Here is a 21,981-nt window from a genome sequence, read left to right on the forward strand (position 1 = left end):
CTGCTTTCTACCATCAAGCCAATTGTGTATCCCCTGGATTCCATGTGATCTAACCTTCCAGAGCAGCCTATCATGTGCAACCTTACAAAAGGCTTTACTGAAAGCTCTACAAACTACGTGTTCTGCCCTGCTATCGCCAACCTTCCTGGTCACTTCATCAAAGAACTCTAATGAATTTGTGAGGCATGATCTCTCACACAAAGTCATGCTGACTACTCCTAATCAAACCCTCTCTTTCCAAAAGATGTATATCCTTTCTCTCAGAATTTTCTCAAGTAACTTAGACACTACAGATGTTAAGCTCACTGGTCTATAGTTCCCACATTTTTCTTTGCAGCCCTTCTTGAATAATGGCACATCTTTTGCTACGCTGCAGTCTTCCAGAACTGATGCAGATATATAAGCCAGGGCTCCCACTATTTCCTCTCTAGCCTCTTGCAGTGTTCTTGGATATATCTGGCCAGGACTAGCAGATTTATCCACCTTCATACATTCTAATATGTCCAACATTACCTCTCCTGTGATATGGACTGTCCCCAAGATATCATCATTAACTTCCCAAAGTCTTCATGTCTCTCTCCACAGCAAACACAGATGCAAAAAAGTCATTGAGGACCTCGCCCATCTCCTGCAGTTCCACACACACACACACACACGTCTACTTTGGTCCTTGAGGGGTCCTGTTCTCTCTCTTTTTCTTTTAATGTACTTAGGATTCACCCTCATCTTCTCAGCCAAGGCCATCTCGTACCCTCTTTTCACCCTCCTGATTTCCTTCTTCAGTAAACGTCTGCATCCCCTCTCACTCCAACGATTCTCTTGATCCCTGCTGCCTGTATCTAAGCCATACCTCCTCCTTTTTTCTGGTCAAAGCCTCAATACCTCTTGTCATCCAGGGATCCCTATTCCTGCGAACCTTGCCTTTCACCCTCACAGGAAAATATCAACCTTGAACTCTAGCTATTCACTTTTAAAGACCTCCCACTTGCCAGAGTTCCCTTTGACTGCAAGCAAACAATCTACTCCAATCAACCTCTGCAAGCTCCCGTCTAATTCCATCAAAATTCACCTTTTCCCAGTTTAGAACTTGAACTAGTTTTGTCCCTCTCCATTACTATTTTAAAATCAGAACTATAAATGGAACTATGGTCATTGGTCCCAAAGTGCTATTTCCCAAGAGGAGGAGATCGAGTTTTGCTCCTTCCTGAGTTGGACCCTCTGCATTACAACTCAGTATATGAGGGAAAAAAGAATAACATGTGCATTCTGCCTGCTGAGATTCTACTAAATTCACATTTACCACACTTGCATTCATTGCTCAGTCTTTGAGTATGCGAGTTGGGATATTCCGTTGAGGTTGCACAGGACGTTAGGGAGGGCTCTTCAGGGAGTACTGTGCCCAGTTGCATCATTACAGGAAGGATATTATTGAGTGGGAGAGGACTCAGAAGAGATTTTTCCAGAATGTTGTCGGGAATGGAGGGTTGGTGAGATTAGATTAGATTAGATTCCTTACAGCGTGGAAACAGGCCCTTCGGCCCAACAAGTCCACACCGACCCTCTGACTAATGCAGCTAACACTATGGGCAATTTAGCATGGCCAATTCATCTAACCTGCACATTTTTGGAGTGTGGGAGGAAATCAGAGCACCCGGAGGTAACCCACGCAGACACGGGGAGAATGTGCAAACTCCACACAGACAGTCACCCAAGGCTGGAATTGAACCTGGGACCTGGTGCTGTGAGGCAGCAGTGCTAACCACTGAGCCACCGTGCTGCCCCTCAATTTGATATTTGGCCTCAATTCACTGATCCATCTAATTCCCATCTGTTTCCCATAAGAGTTTAAAAATCTATTGGTTTCATCCCTGAATTATTCAAACTTGAGCATCATTTGCCCTAAGTTAGAGGATTCCAAAGATTTACAACTCTCTGAATGAAGACATTCACTGTTAGAAAAGTCAACAAACTCATAGCTTCTTTGGATTTCACTGGGATCCTTTTAAAATGTTGATTTAGTTTGCAGTAATCACATGGTGCAGCTCTGCACTGAAATAAGCTTTAATAAAACATAGTTAAAATTGATGATCTGAAAATCGCTTCCTTTGGCCGTGACAGCTTTGTAAACATGATTCTAACAGACTGAACAATAAAATCTGTAATGCACTTCAAACCTTGTCTTGATTAATTGCCTATAACGGTCAGGTTATTCTGTACAGATTATGATGTTCATGCATATTCCCATTACAGGTTAAGAATTGATGCAAAGCAGTGTTTGGTTTCCACTGTTACTAACGTTGTGAGACTACTTTAGGTCTCAGGGGCAAATCAGGTATTAATTTGAGGTGGAGTGAGATTCCTATGAAGTGGTTCCATTCCTCTTTGAAGTGGGCCTAGATTCTGGATTCCCCTTGTATTTACACCATGCTGGTGGAAAGCAAAATCTGATAAAGTTCACCCATTGTGACACACTTCAGCTTATTGGTGATGTAACTGGCATCTTCAAAGCCCATCTCTTGGAATCATATGGCAGGAGAGCTCACTGCTTCCAGGACATTTAATCTCTCATGGCACTGGTAGCATATTTCGGCCCCAGCTCCACAACACTTCAGTTGCTGCAAGCCAAGATCCACACTTTACACTCTGGTGTTCCAGCATTATCCCTGATGAAATGGCCCAGAAAAGCAAGTTGGTTCCTTGGTCTTTCTGAAGTGACCTGGAGGTGCTGATGGATGACGTGGTGGGACGAAGCACAGTGTCTTTTTCCGGCCGACTGGCAAGGAGGCTACACTACCAGACCCAGCCAGCATGGACTGGGTTCATGGCCAGGGTTAGTGCAGTGCCCTGGCTGAAACATAATGGACTGCAACACAGGAAAAAGGTTAATGATCTTCTGTGATCTACAAAAGGTAAATGTCACTCTATGTTACCTCACCACGTCCACTGACTCTAGCTGTCAAAGCACCTCAGCAAATTTCGTGGACTACAGCGGTCATTGTTACATGCATCTTGTCCACCCGATGGCTCTCACACACCTCATCAACCTCAATGTGGAAAAATCATTATGAAATTGTTTAACAGGCTGATGATTTCTTTTTGATCCATTAGATATACTGTCTAATGTTGAGAGGCCGGGTAACAGGACCACCTTGTGATATTGTTGAGCTGCGTTGACATTACATAAATATTGCATCTGATTTTAAAATGGCAGACAGAAGGATCTCCCAATCGTATTCTTTCTAATTTATTCCCCAAAATAACATGTGGCGAAGTGTGAAATATTGAACAGCAACACTGTAGTTATCCAATCAAACTATACTTGAATAGTGATTGCTCTTATTGAGAAAAAAATAACAGGGAGCACAACCAAACAAAAGTGGAGCCTCTTTCTCACGCACAGACTGTCCGAAACATTCATTTGCATATGGTGTTGAGGGATGACCTTATTGAGGTTTATAAAATCATAAGGGGTATAAATAAGGTGAATGGCTGGTGTCTTTTCTCCAAGTTGAGGGATTTCAAGATGATGGGGCATATATTTAAAGTGAAAGGAGAACGATTAAAAAAAAATACATTTGGGGTATTTTTATTTTGCACAGAGGGTGGTTCACGTGAGGAATAAACGTCCGGAAGAAATGGTGGATGCAGGTACTTTAAAAGACTTTAAAAGACACTTGGATAAGGACATGAATAAGGATTGTTTGGAGGGATATGGGCCAAGTGCTGGCAGGTGGGACTAGTTTAGTTTAGGATTATGGTCAGCATGGACTGGTTGGACCAAAGAATCATAGTCATACAGCAGAGAACCACAAGCGATCTACATGTAGAGCCTTTTCTGTTGTTAATTACATCCGATATAAAACTGCGGTGATGGCTCATGCACTTTGGTTCAATTGATTCAATAACTCTCCTCGGGCCAATGGCTTCAAATGACATTGGATCACAAAAGGTAAAAACAATGACTGCAGATGCTGGAAATCAGATTCTGGATCAGTGGTGCTGGGAGAGCACAGCAGTTCAGGCAGCATCCAACGAGCAGCGAAATCGACGTTTTGGGCAAAAGCCCTTCATCAGGAATAAAGGCAGTGAGCTGGAAGCATGGAGAGATAAGCTAGAGGAGGGTGGAGTGGGGAGAGAGTAGCATAGAGTACAATGGGTGAGTGGGGGAGGAGATGAAGGTGATAGGTCAGGGAGGAGAGGGTGGAGTGGATAGGTGGAAAAAAAGATAGGCAGGTCGGACAAGTCCAGACAAGTCATGGGGACAGTGCTGAACTGAAAGTTTGAAACTAGGATGAGGTGGGGGAAGGGGAAATGAGGAAGCTGTTGAAGTCCACATTGATGCCCTGGGGTTGAAGTGTTCCGAGGCGGAACATGAGGCCCAGGACCTCCATGTCCTCGGCAGAGTGGGAGGGGGAGTTGAAATGTTGGACCACGGGGCGGTGTGGTTGATTGGTGCAGGTATCTCGGAGATGTTCCCTAAAGCGCTCTGCTAGGAGGCGCCCAGTCTCCCCAATGTACAGGAGACCGTATCGGGAGCAACGGATACAATAAATGATATTAGTGGATGTGCAGGTAAAACTTTGATGGATGTGGAAGGCTCCTTTAGGGCCTTGGATAGAGGTGAGGGAGGAGGCATGGGCACAGGTTTTACAGTTCCTGCGGTGGCAGGGGAAAGTGCCAGGATGGGAGGGTGGGTTGTAGGGGGTCGTGGACCTGACCAGGTAGTCATGGAGGGAATGGTCTTTGTGGAAGGTGGAAAGGGGTGGGGAGGGAAATATATCCCTGATGGTGGGGTCTTTTTGGAGGTGGCGGAAATGTTGGCAGATGATTTGGTTTATGCGAAGGTTGGTAGGGTGGAAGGTGAGCACCAGGGGCGTTCTGTCCTTGTTACAGTTGGAGGGGTGGGGTCTGAGGGCGGAGGTGCGGGACGTGGACAAGATGCGTTGGAGGGCATCTTTAACCACGTGGGAAGGGAAATTGCGGTCTCTAAAGAAGGAGGCCATCTGGTGTGTTCTATGGTGTAACTGGTCCTCCTGGGAGCAGATATGGCGGAGGCGGAGGAATTGGGAATATGGGATGGCATTTTTGCAAGAGATAGGGTGGGAAGAGGTGTAATCCAGGTAGCTGTGGGGGTGGGTGGGTTTGTCAAAAATGTCAGTGTCAAGTCGGTCATCATTAATGGAGATGGAGAGGTACAGGAAGGGGAGGGAGGTGTCAGAGATGGTCCAGGTAAATTTAAGGTCAGGGTGGAATGTATTGGTGAAGTTGATGAATTGCTCAACCTCCTCGCGGGAGCACGAGGTGGCACCAATGCACTCATCAATGTAGCGGAGGAAGAGGTGGGGAGTGGTGCCAGTGTAATTACGGAAGATCAACTGTTCTATGTAGCCTACAAAAAGACAGGCATAGCTGGGGCCCATACGTGTGCCCATGGCTACCCCTTTGGTCGGGAGGATTCAAAGGAGAAATTGTTAAGGGTGAGGACCAGTTCGGCCAAACAAATGAAAGTGTCGTTGGAAGGGTACTGTTGGGGACGTCTGGAGAGGAAAAAACGGAGAGCTTGGAGGCCCTGGTCATGGCGAATGGAGGTGTAGAGGGATTGGATACCCATGGTGAAGGTAAGGCGTTGTGGGCCGGGGAAACGGAAGTCTTGGAGGAGGTAGAGGGCATGGGTGGTGTCTCGAACGTATGTTGGGAGTTCGGACAGTGGCAAGGTAGGTAGAGATGAGTTCAATGGGGCAGGAGCATGCTGAGACAATGGGTCGGCCAGGGTGGTCAGGCTTGTGGATCTTGGGAAGGAGGTAGAACCGGGCAGTGCGGGGTTCCCGGACTATGAGGTTGGAAGCTGTGGGTGGGAGATCTCCTGAGGTGATGAGGTTCTGTATGGTCTGGGAGATGATGGTTTGGTGATGGGGGGTGGGGTCATGGTCTAGGAGGCAGTAGGAAGAGGTGTCCTCGAGTTGGCGTTTAGCTTCAGCGGTGTAGAGGTCAGTGCGCCAGACTACCACTGCACCCCCTTTATCCGCTGGCTTAATGGGGAGGTTGGGATTGGAGCAGAGGGATTGGAGGGCTGCACATTGTGAGGGTGAGAGGTTAGAGTGGGGGAGGGGGGTAGACAGGTTGAGGCAGTTAATGTCCCGGCGGCAGTTGCAAATGAAGAGGTCAAGGGCAGGTAATAGGCCAGCGCGGGGTGTCCAGGTGGATGCAGTGTGTTGGAGGTGGGCGAAGGGGTCCTCGGAAGGTGGTCGGGAATCCTGATTGTGAAAGTAAGCTCGGAGGTGGAGGTGGCGGAAGAATTGTTCGACGTCACGGCGTGTATTAAATTCATTGACGCGTGGACGGAGGGGGATGAAGGTGAGTCCTTTGCTGAGGACTGATCGTTCGTCCTCAGTGAGGGGGAGGTCTGGAGGGATGGTGAAAACTCGGCATGGCTGGGAGCTGGGATCTGGTGTAGGTGTGGAGCTGGGAGTGGGGTCGGAGCCAGTACCTGGAGTGGGTGTGATGGTGGGGGGAATTGGGGTGGAGTCATGAGCAGGGGTAATGCGCCCCTCAGGGTTCTGGGGGGTGGGGATAGTGACAGTGGGGTCTGTGGGGGGGCGTGTCAGCAGACTGCAGGTGAGTGGCGCTGGTGGGAGCGGAAGTGGTGGCAGATGCAACAGTAGGGGTGGCGGAAGTCACTGAGTGTGTGGCATCAGCGATGATGTGAGGGCCGAAAGTGGCTTTGGGAGTGGCCATGATGGGGGCGGAAGTGAGATCAATCAGCATGGGGGTGGAAGCTGCATCAGCCGCATGGCTAATGGCGTTTCTGAGGCCGGGGGAATCTTCTGGAATGTTTGAGGAGCGCTGGTTATAGAGGTGGGTGGATAAAAGTTTGTTGTACTTACAGTTTTTGATTTTTGAGATGGAATTGAAGTACTGTTTGTCGAGAGCATGAATTCTCCTGAGGATGTAGTACAGAGTGGGTCCTTTGCAATTCTGAGAGAGCGTGGCCCTCAGCTGAGGCAGGGCTGACTGTAGAGAGGTTAGGTACCGGCGCATTGCTGCAAGCGTGGAGTGGAGGATCCTGAACGAGAACTGTTGCTGGTGTTTTTGAATCTGTAGTCTGTACTGTTTGTCCTGTTCGGGTCCGAACTCTGCTGGTTTAAAGGTGCTTCGGAGTCCGTGTGGGATGAGTTGGTTACAGAGGCAGGCACTGAGGAAGCAAATGTGGCTGTGGTACCGAGTTTGTTTCACGACATGGTTGAAGAGCTTCAGGGCAGAGGAAATGACCTGGGAGTTGCAGTGGGAGAGGGACTCCCTGAGATTCTTGTAGAGAGAGGAGGAAAACTTCCAACACAAGCGCTCTGAACAATAACACATTTCAATGGCAGGATGCCTACCAAGCATTTGTGGGCCCAGAAGTAAGGGCTCCAGGAATAAAAACAACTCCAGTTATGAAAATAGATTTAAGTTGGTCAGTTCACCTCGAATAGAGATGTACAGCGTGGAAACCCTTTGGTCCAACTTGTCTATGCTGACCAGATATCCTAAATTAATCTAGTCTCATCTACCAGCAATTGGCCCACAGCCCTCTAAACCCTTCCTAAACATATATTTCCAGATGCTTTTAACTGTACCCACCTCGATCAATTCCTCTGGCGCCCATTTCACACACGCACCACCCTCTGCATTAAAGGGTTGCCCATTCAGTCACTTTTAAAATCTTCCCTCTTTCACCTTTTTGGACTCCCTTGCCCTGGGGAAAAGACCTTAACTATTCACCCTCTCCATTCCCCTCATGATTTTATAAACCTCTACAAGGTCACCCCTCAGCCTCTGATGGTCCAGGGAAAATATCCTTACCTATTCAGCCTCCCCCTATAGCTCAAACTCTCCAACCCTGGCAATATCCTTGTAAGCCTTCTCTGAACTCTTTCAAGTTTCACAACATCCTTACTATAAGAGGGAGACCAGAACTGAATGCAGTATTGCAAAAGTGGCCTAACCAATGTCCTGCACAGCTGCAACATGACGTCCCAGCTCTCATACTTAATGCATTGACCAATAAAGGCAAGCATACCAAACACCTTCATCACTATCCTGTCTATCTTATCTGTAACTCCATCTTCACAGAATTATGAACCTACACTCGAAGATCTTTGTTCAGCAATACTCCCCAGGACCTTACCAGCTGGTTGCTTTTCCAAATTGCAGCACCTCGTGTTTATCCAAGTTAACCTCCATCTGCCACTCCTCGGTCTATTATCCCCTCTGAATAAAGTCTCTTTGGACTTTGAGGTAACCTTCTTCGCTGTCCACTACACATCCAATTTTGCTGTCATTTGCAAACTTACTAATTGTTGCTAAGTTGGTGCATGTAAAATTGTAAAATGATGGAAAGCATTGCATGGTGCCTTCAAAAGATGATTTTTTTTCACTGTGCTTAGAGTCAAAGTAGATGTCTGTACAGCAGCTTAAAGTGCAGGTGCACAGAGAACTCCCAAATTGAAAAGTTTTGTACCGAACAGCCAAGCGGAATATTTACCATGACAACAAATCTTTTAAATTTAGCCAATCAACTTAAATCAAACACTCAGCCACCAAAAGCCTATTAAATTTAAATCTGGATCTTTTGACAACCTAGAATCAATCTGATTGTAAGGAAATTAATAAGTTATCGGGCAACACAGTGGCTCAGTAGTTAGCACTGTTGCCTCACAGCGCCAGGGAACCAGGTTCGATTCCACCTTGGGGACTGTCCATGTGGAGTTTGCACATTCTCCCCATATCTGCTTGAGTTTCCTCCCACAACCCAAAGATGTGCAGGTTAGGTGAACTGGCCATGCTAAATTGTCCATAATGTTCAGGGATGTGTAGATTAGGTGCATTAGTCAAGGATAAATGGTGGGAAATGGGTCTGCTTGGGTTACTCTTCGGATGGTCGGTATGGACTTGTTGGGCCAAACAGCCTGTTTCCGCTCTGTAGGGATGCTATGATTATCAGGATATAAAAAAATGAGGGCATTTTGAAAATTGGAGAGAGCTAACTGCCATTTGCCAGAGGTAAGAGTCCTCAGCTCTCAAGAAACAAATTGGCTCTCACAGTTATCTATGTATTAGAGAGCCAACCACCATCTGCCAAAAGATAACAACTTTCAGCTCTCAGAGAAAGTGCCATCTAATTAATAAAAGGTACATGGAACTCTTAGAGGTAAAAATAATGACTGCAGATGCTGGAAACCAGATTCTGGATCAGTGGTGCTGGAAGAGCACAGCAGTTCAAGCAGCATCCAACGAGCAGCGAAATCGACATTTCGGGCAAAAGCCCTTGATGAAGGGCTTTTGCCCGAAAAGTCGATTTCACTGCTCATTGGATGCTGCCTGAACTGCTGTGCTCTTCCAGCACCACTGCTCCAGAACATGGAACTCTTAGCTAATATTCCAGACAGCAGAATTCAGAGAGAACATTCCTGACACAAGAATTTGATGGAGAGAAGCATTCCTGACAAGAGTTTGAAGGAAGTGGTGTTCCTGAAGAAAGATCAGTGGAGAGGACATGGAGCATTCTGGAAAATGTATCCTAGCTGTAAATTTGACAGAATAAATTATTTTGTTTTGTAATAAGTGGGACCTATATTTTGTTGGAGGAGCATTCCATTAGAATTTCGTTTTATTAGGGAATAGTTAGTGGTTAGAAGGGGATTGTTTAGTGCGTTAGTTGTTCTGTTAAACGTGTTCACTGTGAGAGTTAGATAAATAAATTACTTGCTGACTACAGAGTAAGGGAAAGGATTTCATTTCATTTAACCACTCCTTTATAACAGATTGGGCGGGGGGGAACAGTAGGTTATAGCATCTCTGGGTATTTTGATTTTATCGGGGGGGGGGGGGGGTAGCGCACGTGTGGAGAGGGAACAGTGTGCAAGGACCATACAGAGGCCTCCAGCACAGAAAAAAAGTCTCTTCGAGTTTGGGCCAGTTAAAAACAAACACATATTCTAATCTCATTTCCCACACCCACAGTTTTGCAATCCTTGGCATTGCAAGTGTACAAAGGTTATGAAGTTTCTGTCTCAACCATCTTTACACAGGCATGAGGCTGGAAGAACACAGTGAAACAGGCAGCATCAGGAGGTGAAGAAGTCCACATTTTACATATAACCCTTCTTCAGGTTACACCCGAAACATTGACTTCTCCACCTCCTAATGCGGCCTGGCTTGTTGTGTTTTTTCAGCCTCCTACCTGTGTGTTTTCGATTCCAGCATCTGCAGGTTTTTGTTTTGTCTCTCAACCACCCTTACAGGCAGATTCCAGAATCTATTCTGGCTATGCCCTTCATAATTTTACACATCTCAGTCATGTTCCCTTTGCTTCAAGGAAAACAATCCCAGTGTCTCTAGTCACTCTTCATAACTCTTCATCTCCAGCCCAGGCATCATCCTGATAAATCTCCTCACTGACCTCTCCAGTGCAGTAACAACTCTCCTATAATGTACATTCCAGAACTGCATCCAATAATCTAGCTGGTGGACCGACAAATCTTTTACACGGTTCCATCATCACCCCACTTTTAGATTAGATTCCCTACAGTACGGAAACAGGCCCTTTGGCCCAACAAGTCCACACCAACCCTCCGAAGTAACACCCATTTCCCTCTGGCTAATGCACCTAATACTCTGGGCAGTTTAGAATGTCCAATTCACCTGACCTACACATCTTTTTTTCTCAAACTCTATGCTTCAGCTGATATGGCTTAGCTGATAAAGGCAACTATCCCATATTCCTTTTTAACTACTTAGCTGGTCTACTACTTCAGGTACTGATGGACATGCCTCTGGTCACAGCTTCATCATGTATTCCCTTGGCTTGTTTGTCCTTCCATTTGCCTCTGATCAGCACTTCCCCACTATGTCCTCTTTGATCTCCTCACCTGTGTACTTCATGTCACTTCACTGATCAACCCTCCAAGTCCCAGTCGTTTACGTACATTACAAACAGCAAGGGCAGTGATCCCCGCTGGGAAACTCCACGGGAGTTCCAGTTACAAAATCTCCCTTCAAACACCGCCCTCTGTTCCCTGCCATTCAACCAATTCATGTCTATTTCCTTGGATCCCAGGGGCTCTTACCTTTGCAATCAGTCTCCCATGCGTGACCTTATCAAAAGGCTTGGTGAAGTCACACGGGGAGAAAGCGGGAAGTTAGCACGAGGTAATGATGCTCGTCTGAGGAGCCGGTGCAGTCACAATGGGCTGAGTGGCCTCCTACTATGATTCTGCACATTCCGCAGCTGGAACCGCGCATGGGCAGTGGCGTGTTCCGATTCGGCCACGCGCGGTTTGGATTCCTGTTCGCACATGCGCTGGATTCGGGCCTCCAGCCGCCCTGACGAGGACCACAACCCGTCCGCTGTCAGCCAGAGATGGCGGACCTCAGCGAGGTAACGGGTTAGCTGGGCGAGCTTTATGAGTGTACGCTGGAGGTCTGGAACCTTGCGTAAGGTGCCATCGGTCCCGCACTGGCGCAGAACGAGGCGATAGATATGAAAAGCGCCGCGACGATTCTGGGCCAGTCCCCGTGAAAGTCGCCATCTTTATTGGGGGCAATGGAGAAGAGGGCGCCTGCGCGGTCACCCCTGACCCCAGTCGAGAGGATGGCATTGTGTATCATAGACAGAGGATGGAGTTTGTGAACTCCTGTTACAGAGGGGCTTACCACACTGCTGAATTTATAGTCAATACCAGCGCTACGCAGAAACAGAGATTGACCTACATAATCGTACTGCAGGTTAGTGCTGTTTGGAACTGACATTTAACCCAAAGTACAGTTAGCCCCCCACAAGTTAGCAAATAGTAAGAAGAACCATTAACACAGAGGTGGCAATGTCACGATAACTTCTCAACCTTTGAGTGCATTTTAGACGTAAATATGAGTTTAATTCATTGTCCTAAAAGTAAATAACCTTGACTCTCAACTTAAAGGCTTTCATGTTTTGAGAACCTCAGTCTCCCCAAAATAATGTTCAGTGACAAGATCTGCAATACAGTCAGCTCAGATTGAATCAAACTATTTACTTACTGCTTGAACAGATTGGAAAAAACTGCAGTTTCTGAGTGCTTAAATGTGGGAGACTTGTCAGGAGTGTGTTGGATTCGTTACATCTTCAAGTCTCAAAGGAATAGAGAAGAGATTCTGAAACAAATGACCCGAGATTCAGAAAATGCGCTGAAGCAGACACTGACCAGTGCCAGGAAGAGAAATTAAATCAATGGCAAAGTCACAGGGTTTGTAGTGGGGACTGAAGATAATAACATCTGTGTTCCCAATACTCAGATGGAGGAAAGCCTTCAAGAAGAGGTTGAATAGGCTGGGGCTGTTTTCCCTGGAGCATCAGAGACTGAGGGGTGACCTTACAGAGATTTATAAAATCATGAGGGGAGAGGATAGGATAAATAGACAAGGTAATTTCCCTGGGGTGGGGGGAGTGAATAACCAGAGAGCATAGGTTTAGGGTGAGAGGAGAAAATTTTAATAGGGACCTTGGGGTAACTTTTTCATGCAGAGGGTGGTGCACGTCTGGAATGAGCTACCAGAGGAAGTGGTGGAGGCTGATACAATTACAGCACTTGAAAGGTGTCCGGGTGCATATATGAATAAGGAGGGTTTAGAGGGATAAGGGCCAACTGCTGGCAAATGGGGCTAGATTAGCTTCAGATATCAGGTCAGCATGAACATGTTGGACAGAAGGGTCTGTTTCTGTGCTGGACATCTCTATGATTCTCTTAACAGGAGAAAAGACATGGTAGATAAAAGATAAAGTAGTTCCACGGGTTGGGGATTCTGGAACGAGAGGGCATAGTCTGAGAATTAAGGTCCGATCATTCTGGAGAGGTGTTAGGAAGCACTTCCCCACAAGGGGTGGCAGATGTTTGGAACTGTCCCACAAATGGCAGTAGTTGCTGCATGAGTTATTAATTTTAAATCTGAGATAGTTTTTTTTTAAGTGAAGGTATGTAGGGACATGGGCCAAAGGCAGTTATATGGAGTTAGGTGACAATCAGTCATGACATCATTGAATGGTGGAACAGGTTCAAGGGGCTAAATGGTCTATAGCTACTCGTATGTGAAATTTCTTGTCATCCAGTACTGGATATCAAGTTAGGATTGTGTTTGTGAAGCATGAAAAGTGTTCACATTCACCTCCTACCTTGGTCCTTCGAGTTGGTGAGGGATGTTTTGTCCACGTGAATATAAAATAAACCTCTTCTTTGCCTCATGCTTCCTGAACATTGTTGTCTACCTTTCAGTCTCCTCCCACAGAGGTCAGAGTGTTTGTGAACCTCCAGGTTAGCAAGTTTACTTCCTTGATGGACATTAGTGAACTAAGAAGTTTTTTTTCCCCAAAATCTGGGCAGCTTTCACGATTACTTTTTTTTTAGTGCCAGCCCCACAGATGGACCTACTTAGTCAACTCAATTTCACAACCTGCTTTTGCATTTTTTTAGGCTTTTCTGTCATCCAGTTTTCGTTCTGTTTTAGGTCAATTTCACAGGGTATTACAATGGCAGGTTTTGCATGGACAAACTGAAATCAAAGGTCACACCATAATATGATAAAATTGCCCAATTTATCAAAACTTGAACATCATCAAATTTTGAACATGGAAGTAAACAGTGCCGTTCTGGATAGGGAGAAACTACATCTGTTCTGTGTAGACAAGGTTACATTCAATCATCTATGTTCACCTGCCCAGACTATGGAAAGAGATTCACCATGTCTTCCAACCTGCTAAAACACAAGCACATTCACTACTGGAGAAATTCCTGATGAAGGGCTTATGCTCGAAACGTCGAATTCTCTATTCCTGAGATGCTGCCTGGCCTGCTGTGCTTTGACCAGCAACACATTTGCAGCACTACTGGAGAAAGACCATTAGTGGGTGGCACAGTGGTTAGCACTGCTGCCTCACAGTGCCAGAGACCCAGGTTCAATTCCCGCCTCAGGCGACTCTCTGTGTGGAGTTTTCACATTTTCCCCGTGACTGCGTGGGTTTCCTCTGGGTGCTCCGGTTTCCTCCCACAATCCAAAAAAGTGCAGGTTAGGTGGATTGGCCATGCTAAATTGCCCATAGTGTTAGGTGAAGAGGTAAATGTAGGGGCATGGGTCTGGGTGGGTGGCGGGTCAGTGTGGACTTGTTGGGCCAAAGGGCATGTTTCCACACTGTTAGTAATTAGTCTAGTCTAATCTGTCCAGTGTGCAGAAACAAATTTGCTCATTCATCCATCCTTCGGACACCAGTGAGTTCATAACTTGCGCAGCATTTAGATTCTGGTGCATATTACATCCAGGACTGAACCAAGTTCACCAGGGTTTATTTTCGCTGATATTAATAAACTCCAGCCCAGTTACATGATTAATATTATAATTAAAAGTCAAATCGACTTTGTTAAATACAGCATATCAAATATTTTTTTGATATATCTATCGCTGTTGGTTTTGTTTGAAGTCCTCTACCTCTCCTCCTGTGTCTTCCAACAACAAGTGCGAAGAGTTCATGGACTTCTTTGACACTAAGATTGAGACAACCCACCAGCTGCTTCTGCTGCTTTCCATCCTTCCACTTGCCCATCAGGCAAAAGTGTCTCCAAAGCTCCCCCTGAAGTGGCATCTTTTTTTTTTAGACTTACAGTGTGGAAACAGGCCCTTCGGCCCAACAAGTCCACACCGACCCGCCGAAGCGAAACCCACCCATACCCCTACCCCTACATTACCCCTTACCTAACACTACGGGCAATTTAGCATGGCCAATTCACCTGACCCGCACATCTTTGGACTGTGGGAGGAAACCGGAGCACCCGGAGGAAACCCACGCAGACACGGGGAGAACGTGCAAACTCCACACAGTCAGTCGCCTGAGTCGGGAATTGAACCCGGGTCTTCAGGCGCTGTGAGGCAGCAGTGCTAACCACTGTGCCACCGTGCCGCCCACCAATTTCTCCAGTGTCAGTTTCTCTTCCATCTCCCTCACACCTTTCCTATCTACCTTCAATGTAAAAGACATGAGTAATGTTCCAAGAATAAGAGAAAAATAGGGGGCAAAAGAGAGAAAGGAACATAAAACAAGGACGGTCACTAGAGGAAAATGGTTTCAGGGTGAATGGATAATTGTTATTTTCTCAATTCCTTTGGTTCTGGGAAGGTCCCAGTGAGTCAGAAACCACAAATATAACACTTCCGTTCAAGAAAGCAGAGACATAGGAAGGCAGTTAGTGTCCCAAGTGTCTTGGGGAAAATGCTACTTTTCATTATTAAGGAGGTAATAATAAAACAGTTGAAAACACAATACAACCAAGCAGGGTCAACATAGTTTGTGGATGTAATATGCAGGGGAGATAAAGGAGTACTGTACCTCTATGTGAAGCATGTGGACTATTTGATAAGGCAACACATAAAAGGTTACGCACAAGTTAAGAGTCCATGGTGTCAAGATGACATATTGGCATGGATGGTGGACCGGTTAACCAATAGGAAACAGAATCAGGAAAAATGGATCATTTTCAGATTGTATGGAATACCAAGGAAACTGTGCAAGGATCTCTGTTATTTACAATATATATTGATGTCTTGGATGAAGAGACTGGGTCATTAAATATATTTGAAGCTGAATTGGATAGGTTCTTGACTGACAAAAGAGAGCAGACATGAACATGAAGTTAGAGCTGCAATCAAATCAGCTGTAATCTTACTTAATATCTGATGAGCTAAATGGCCTAGTCCTGCTCCTATTTCTTACTTTTTAAAAAAAAGCTACAGTGTCTGTCAAGTTTTATTGATGCGCTAACTGATCTCCCAGTTAACATGACTGCTGTTGGTTCTACCTCATTGCTGCTGTAAGAGGAACTCTCAATTTTCATGATATCTCATTCTCCACCTTTGTGTCAAATGCTGTCCATCGACTTAGGTTTGTGTACAGGTTGGTACTAAATTTTATTGATTGTGCCTCTAACTCCAGTTTTCACACTACCATAGCAAAGAAAATAATAAATTTTTTTGCTGAAATGTAACATTTCATTGAACACATCATAGATTTGCTAACAATTGGTTATGGTTTTCTATGCGTCACACCTTATTTGTTCAGACAGGGAAACCAGGAGGCCAGATAAAGGGCATGATCGAACCACATAGGTTTTTAAACAACAATCGACAGTGTGTTTTTATTCCAAATTTTTCTTGAATTCAAATTTCACCTTCTCCCATGGTGGATATTGAACTTGAACAAAATCGTGTGTCTCAAAATTACTGGTCCGGTGTAATTACCAGTGCTCCACCACTTACATGGAAATGATGCAGTGGAATTTACCATCATGTCACTGGGTGGAATTATTGGTAATATTTGAAAACATATGTGAGTTTTGATTTTAACATTGGAAATCCCATTAGACATGCTTATACAGCGGATTTCAGTACAGTATGAGAGACTTTACTTTGATTCAAATCCACAAAGGTAGGAGGAGCAATTGCACATATGCCTTTAGTCGCTGTCTCAGCCATACTTGGCATTGCAGGGGTTGCAGAGGAGGTTCATTAAATTGATCTTGGAAGGGTTTGGCTTATGAAGAGAGATTGAGTTGACTGGACTGTACTCTTTGGAATTCAGTAGACTGAGGGGGATTTATAGAAACATATAAAGTTATAAAGGGAATAGATAAGATAGAAGCTGGGAGGTTGTTTCCACTGGTGGGTGAAACTAGAACTGGGGGTGTAGCCTCAAAATAAGGGATAGCAGATTTAGGACTGAGTTGAGGAGTAATCTCTTCAACCAAAGGATTGTGAATTTTTGGAATTCCCAGTCTAGAGAAACAGCTGAGGTTACCACGTTGAATATTTTTAAGGCAAAGATAGAAATATTTTTGAACAATAAAGGAATTAAAGGTTATGGTGACTGGACGGGTAAGTGAGTGGACACTCACCCGATGAAGGAGCAGCACTCTGAAAGCTTGTGATTTCAAATAAACCTATTGGGCTATAATGTGATTTCATGTGACTTCTGACTTTGTACACCCCAGTCCAACATCAGCATCTTCACATCACGACTAGATCAGCCATGATCTTATTGAATGTGGAGCAGATTAGAGGGGCCAGATAGCCTACTCCTGCTCCTATTTCTTACATTCTTATGTTCTTTCCAGTCAAAGGCAGGAAACATTTTTTTAAAAACCAAAAAATACCATACCCCTCAGATAGCTCTTTTCACCACTTCCAGAGATCCACACTCAGTCTCTCTCTCTCTCCCCCCATCAGCACGTAAAGCTATCCTAGTGTTGTTAACTGGGACATCCTAGGACAAGCCAAACAGTGCCATGCACAAGAAATCCTAGAAGCATGGCATTTCAACCAGAACTCTATCAACAAATACATTGACTTAGACCAAAGTTACCACCTCCTGAGAAAAAGAACAGGAAATTACATCATCAACCCAAGGAAACCTAAACACAAATAGAAAGCGGGCTATGCCACCAGTGCTTCATCTGGAAGCTCACTGATGATATCATCTACTATGGTGACAAAACATCTGAAAATGAACCTTCCAGCTCAGGAGCAAACCCACATCCACATTTTCCCCTCTCTTGTCAGCACTACACAGGGAGTGATCCCGCAAGGACACCCTGGTCCATTCCTCCCTCACTCTCAATACCCCTACAGCACCTTCCCACACCACCACCGAAGATGCAACACCTTTCTGTTCATCCCCTCCCTATCTAAGGCCACAGGCACACCTTCCAGGTGAAGCAGCAATTTACCTGCACTTCACTCAGTCTAGTATACTGTATTCACTGCTCTCAATGTGGTCTTCTTCACATTTAGAAAGATGAAATGTAGACTGGGTGATTGCTTTGCAGAACACCTATGGTCTGGCTGTAAAGGTAACACCAAGCTTCCAGTTTCAGTCCACTCCAACTGTGTTCCCTGACCAATGTTTCGGTCTTAAGCCTGCTATGGTACTCTAGTGAGACTTGAGTCGGAAGAGGATAATATAGCCTTCAGAACTCAAGATCAAATTTAATTTGACACATCAAGTGCAGTGACTCTTCATCAGAACTGCTTTTCATTCTTGGTTGTCTCGCTTTGCTTGCCTTACTTGTTTTTCTCTCTCTGGGCTTCCCATCTACCTATCTGCTCACTCCTTCCCCTTCCCTGCCATTTTCATAAGTACCACTTTTTCCAGGCTACTATCAACTTCGAAAGGTAACTAGACTCACAACGTTAACTCCGTTTGCTCTTCAAAGATTCTACCAAGATTGACTGAGTATCCCAGCAATTTTTGTTTGTGGGTATGTTTCAGGTCTTCAGCACCTGCAGATTTTTGGCCCTGCCACTGTGAATGGTGGGTCTTTTACCCAGCAACTCCCGCGGCAGAGAATGTCCCTCATCGAGTCAGCAGGACCGTGTGCGCAAGCGCAGAGCCACAGTCTTCCGAGTGACGGCGCAGGGGAGATTCTCGTTTGGTGCTCGGCAGCCGGTAAGAGGCGACGGCAACAAAGAAGCGGAGTGGAACCAGTTAGCGTGCGGGGAACGTTCGTGAACGTTTATTATTGGGTATGGCACCAAATAAATACCTGTAGGTCCTGCTATTGCAGCTCGGAGGCTTTTTCGGTGCTTCGGAGCAGCAGACATTTTGTTTTCATGGGGCTGTGAGTGAGTGCGTGCGCAGCGTTCGAGCAACATGGCCGAATGGGCGGGGTTTAATTTGGACACGTGACTAGATGATTGACACTTGGTCTGATAGTGTCTGGCGAAAGGAGCTGGGAAGCTGAGACAAGAGGAGAAAAAACTTCGACTCATTCAGCACGGAAACAGATACTTAGCTCCAACTCATCCATGCCGACCAGACATCCTAATCTAATCTAGTCCCATGTTGCAGCACTTGGCCCATATCCCTCCAAACTCTTACAATTCATATGCCCATCCAGATGCCTTTTAAATGTTGTAATTGTACCAGGATCCACGACTTCCTCTGGTAGCCTAGACACACGCCGATGTCCAAAGATGTTTCAACTCAAACAGCGAAGGCAGTAACTGTGCAGATTCACTGCTGTGTCAAACAACAACACAGGTTTCTTTCTCCGATCGTGTGGTCGCTGCCTTTATTATTCTTTCACCTTTTTAAAGTGCCGTTGTTTTGATCTTTTCTCCCCCCCCCAAACATCCAAAGAATACAACACCACATAAAATTGTAATTGCTGCTCCGGGAATTTGAGGAAATCACCTCCAACACCTAAAATGCCTCAAAAAAGGAGCAGCTCTTACAGCCACAATTTTTTCCTATCCTCCATCCTGGATTACCGTGGAGAGAAAAAATTGTGAGGGTGAGGGTTTGGATTTCAACCTAGGAATGAGAGGCAGTGTGTAGGACTTTTGGGGATACAAGAAAGGAAAAATGGAATCACAGGAACTGGAATAATCTATTTTGAATTTCCATCTTATACTGACAGTGAATTACTTTTGCAAACTCCTTTTACAGGATAATAAAGGGGAAATTTGCTCAAAAACCTCAAAACAAACTTTACATCAAGATCTGACAGAGTCCTTTGATCCATAAGGATCTGAATACTACTGGCCTTTAAACGTGGGCGAAGAGATGTTCATCTGATCTGTCTCAAAGAGATTTTAAACATTAGTGTGACTGGAAAAGTACTGACATGTCTAAGTGAGAGTACCCCAGTAAATTAACTAAGGAAAGAACTTTAACCAGTTAGGTAGTCTGAAAAAAATATTGCACTATTCAAGCAGGGAGAAACCTCACACACATTCTGTATGTGGGAGAGGCTTGCACTCATCATTCAACCTGGAGAAACACAAGGATATTAGCACCATGGAGAAACCATGGAAATGTGAGGACTGTGGTAAAAGATTCAATTACCCATCCCTGCTAGAAATCCACCGACGTAGTCATGCTGGGCCTGGGTCCATGGAAAGACCATGGAAATGTGGAGACTGTGGTAAAGGATTCTATTATCCATCTCTATTAGAAATTCATCGACGAAGTCACACTGGGGAGAGACCTTTCACTTGTTCTGTGTGTGGTAAAGGTTTTACAAAGTCAGCGTGTCTCCTGTCACACCAGCGAACTCACACTGAGGAGAGGCCATTCATCTGCACTTGCTGTGGAAAGGGATTCAGGCAGTCATCCCACCTCACTGCACACCAGCAAGTTCACTCTGAAGAGAGGCCATTCAGCTGTACCTATTGTGGGAAAAAGTTCAGACTGCCATCTGGCCTGACTGAACACCAGCGAATCCACACTGGTGAGAGGCCATTCACCTGCTCAGTGTGCGGGAAGAGATTCACTTGGTCATCCAGTCTTAGATCACACCAGCAAGCGCACACTGAGAAGAAGCCTTTCAGCTGCACTTACTGTCGAAAGACATTTACACGTTCCTCCAGTCTCACTGAACACCAGCGAATTCACACTGGGGAGAGACCATTTACATGCTCTGTGTGTGGGAAGGGATTCACTGGGTCATCCAGTTTCCAGAGACACCAGCGAATTCACACTGAGGAGAGGCCGTTCAGTTGCAGCTCCTGTGGAAAGAGGTTTAGGCAGTCTTCTGACCTCAGTGCGCACCAACGAGTTCACACAGGTGACAGACCATTCAGCTGCTCAGTGTGTGGGAAGAGGTTCACAAAATCTTTCACTCTACTAATACACCAACGCACTCACACTGGAGAAAGGCCATTCACCTGCACAGGGTGTGGGAAGGGATTCACTCAGCAGTCCAACCTGCAGACACATCAGAAAGTTCATAAGTGTCTGCTGCCTTTGGATGGTGCAGTTACTGCTTCTGTTGAGCACGTTCAGGATTGATTAGAAATCATTCTGTTCATGATAAACTCTGTGTGAGTATTGAGTTCAAAGTTCATGTGTGTTCAAATATAACTTTTAATTTTGGGATTAAAGTTTTAAATATATCTCCCAGTGTCTGTATGGATTACTCCTCTCCATTAATGTGGACAAGGAAACCTCGTCCCTTAAAAATCCCATTGATTAACAAGCAGGAAGGTGGGAATTTCAGCTGAGAAAGCCCCATCTATGGCTACATCCTCTTGACCTCCTTTTCTTTTGGCAGGTAACATCCATTCCACAGGGCATGCAAAATTCCGCATGTCATACAAAAATAAAACTTGCGACAGAGGAGATTGCAAAGGCTATAGAGGCATTTCACACCATATTAAAGTCAATGGCAAGGCCTTTGCTTGAGTTATGGTTAAAATAGTTAATCTGCTTGTAGACTGTGCGCGTGTGTGTTTGCTCAGAAGTGCAGTGCAGTTTCCGTGCTGGCAGACCAACAGTGGACATGATCCTTACCGTAATCCAACTACAAGAGAAATGTCCAATTGGTTAAATGCTGGAAAAAAAGTGAAATGTTATGCTTACTGAGTGCAAGTAAATCTTTACATATGAATTAAAATTTACTTTTACAGAGGCAAAAAGCACCAGACCCTAAAGATGAACTTCAGCTGTGGATTAGCATAATTCCAGGAACGTGGAAACTTTTGTTTACCTGTGAAAGTGAACTTTTTTTTAGTTCTGTTGTTCTTCAGAAACATTACAGTAATTTGGAAAGAAAGAATAAGGAAACTTGGGTAAATTTGAAAGAAATACCAAAAGGATTAAGAAAACAAAGATTTGATTTGAAAACTAAACTGACATGAGGTCAATTATCACGACTGACCTTTGCTAAATTTTCTTCACCTTTTTGTAAACAACGAGGAAAACATAACCCTTTTTCTGCTGAAAAGATGGTGCTGCTTTGAACTGAACATTTTGCATTTTAAAAAATTTGGATTTATCAAGTTTTTACCTTTCAATACAAAGTACTTGAGAACAGGATATACGTCTCTTTATCCGCTTAACATGTTTTCGAGTCATTCGGCACGGAAACAGACCATCAGTCCAATCAGTCCGTGCTAATGATGTTCCCAAACTAAACTAGTCTCACC

The 21,981-nt window shown here is 45.1% G+C and overlaps 2 protein-coding genes across 4 annotated transcripts in view; one reads left to right on the forward strand and one right to left on the reverse strand.

Moving 5' to 3' along the window:
- LOC132836282 (zinc finger protein 229-like) overlaps window positions 1-18,662 on the reverse strand; it is a 44,706-nt gene extending 26,044 nt beyond the window's left edge. Inside the window, exon 1 of one of the 2 annotated variants that reach the window (XM_060855671.1) lies at window positions 18,597-18,662. The gene's annotated coding sequence lies outside the window, so the exon portion shown is untranslated. Of the gene's footprint in view, window positions 1-11,108; window positions 11,260-18,596 lie in introns of those variants that run through there. The other variant, XM_060855670.1, reaches the window with a different exon arrangement.
- LOC132836270 (zinc finger protein ZFP2-like) lies at window positions 11,354-20,924 on the forward strand. Of its 2 annotated transcripts, XM_060855639.1 has the most exons (3): window positions 11,354-11,766; window positions 18,323-18,576; window positions 19,502-20,924. In XM_060855639.1, the coding sequence occupies exon 3, from the start codon at window positions 19,853-19,855 to the stop codon at window positions 20,843-20,845; it is 993 nt and encodes a 330-aa protein (XP_060711622.1). In that variant the 5' UTR covers window positions 11,354-11,766; window positions 18,323-18,576; window positions 19,502-19,852; the 3' UTR covers window positions 20,846-20,924. The 2 variants fall into 2 exon arrangements, with proteins under 2 accessions (XP_060711622.1, XP_060711621.1); XM_060855638.1 differs by having other exon boundaries at window positions 18,323-20,924.
- Window positions 20,925-21,981: the final 1,057 nt, after the last annotated feature.

This window comes from Hemiscyllium ocellatum, chromosome 46, assembly GCF_020745735.1.
Source record: "Hemiscyllium ocellatum isolate sHemOce1 chromosome 46, sHemOce1.pat.X.cur, whole genome shotgun sequence".
In the NCBI taxonomy this organism is placed as follows: domain Eukaryota; kingdom Metazoa; phylum Chordata; class Chondrichthyes; order Orectolobiformes; family Hemiscylliidae; genus Hemiscyllium; species Hemiscyllium ocellatum.

Bases quoted from the DNA above. Each gene is read 5' to 3' on its own strand.
- LOC132836270 (XM_060855638.1), top strand. From the start codon at position 19,853: ATGGAGAAACCATGGAAATGTGAGGACTGTGGTAAAAGATTCAATTAC.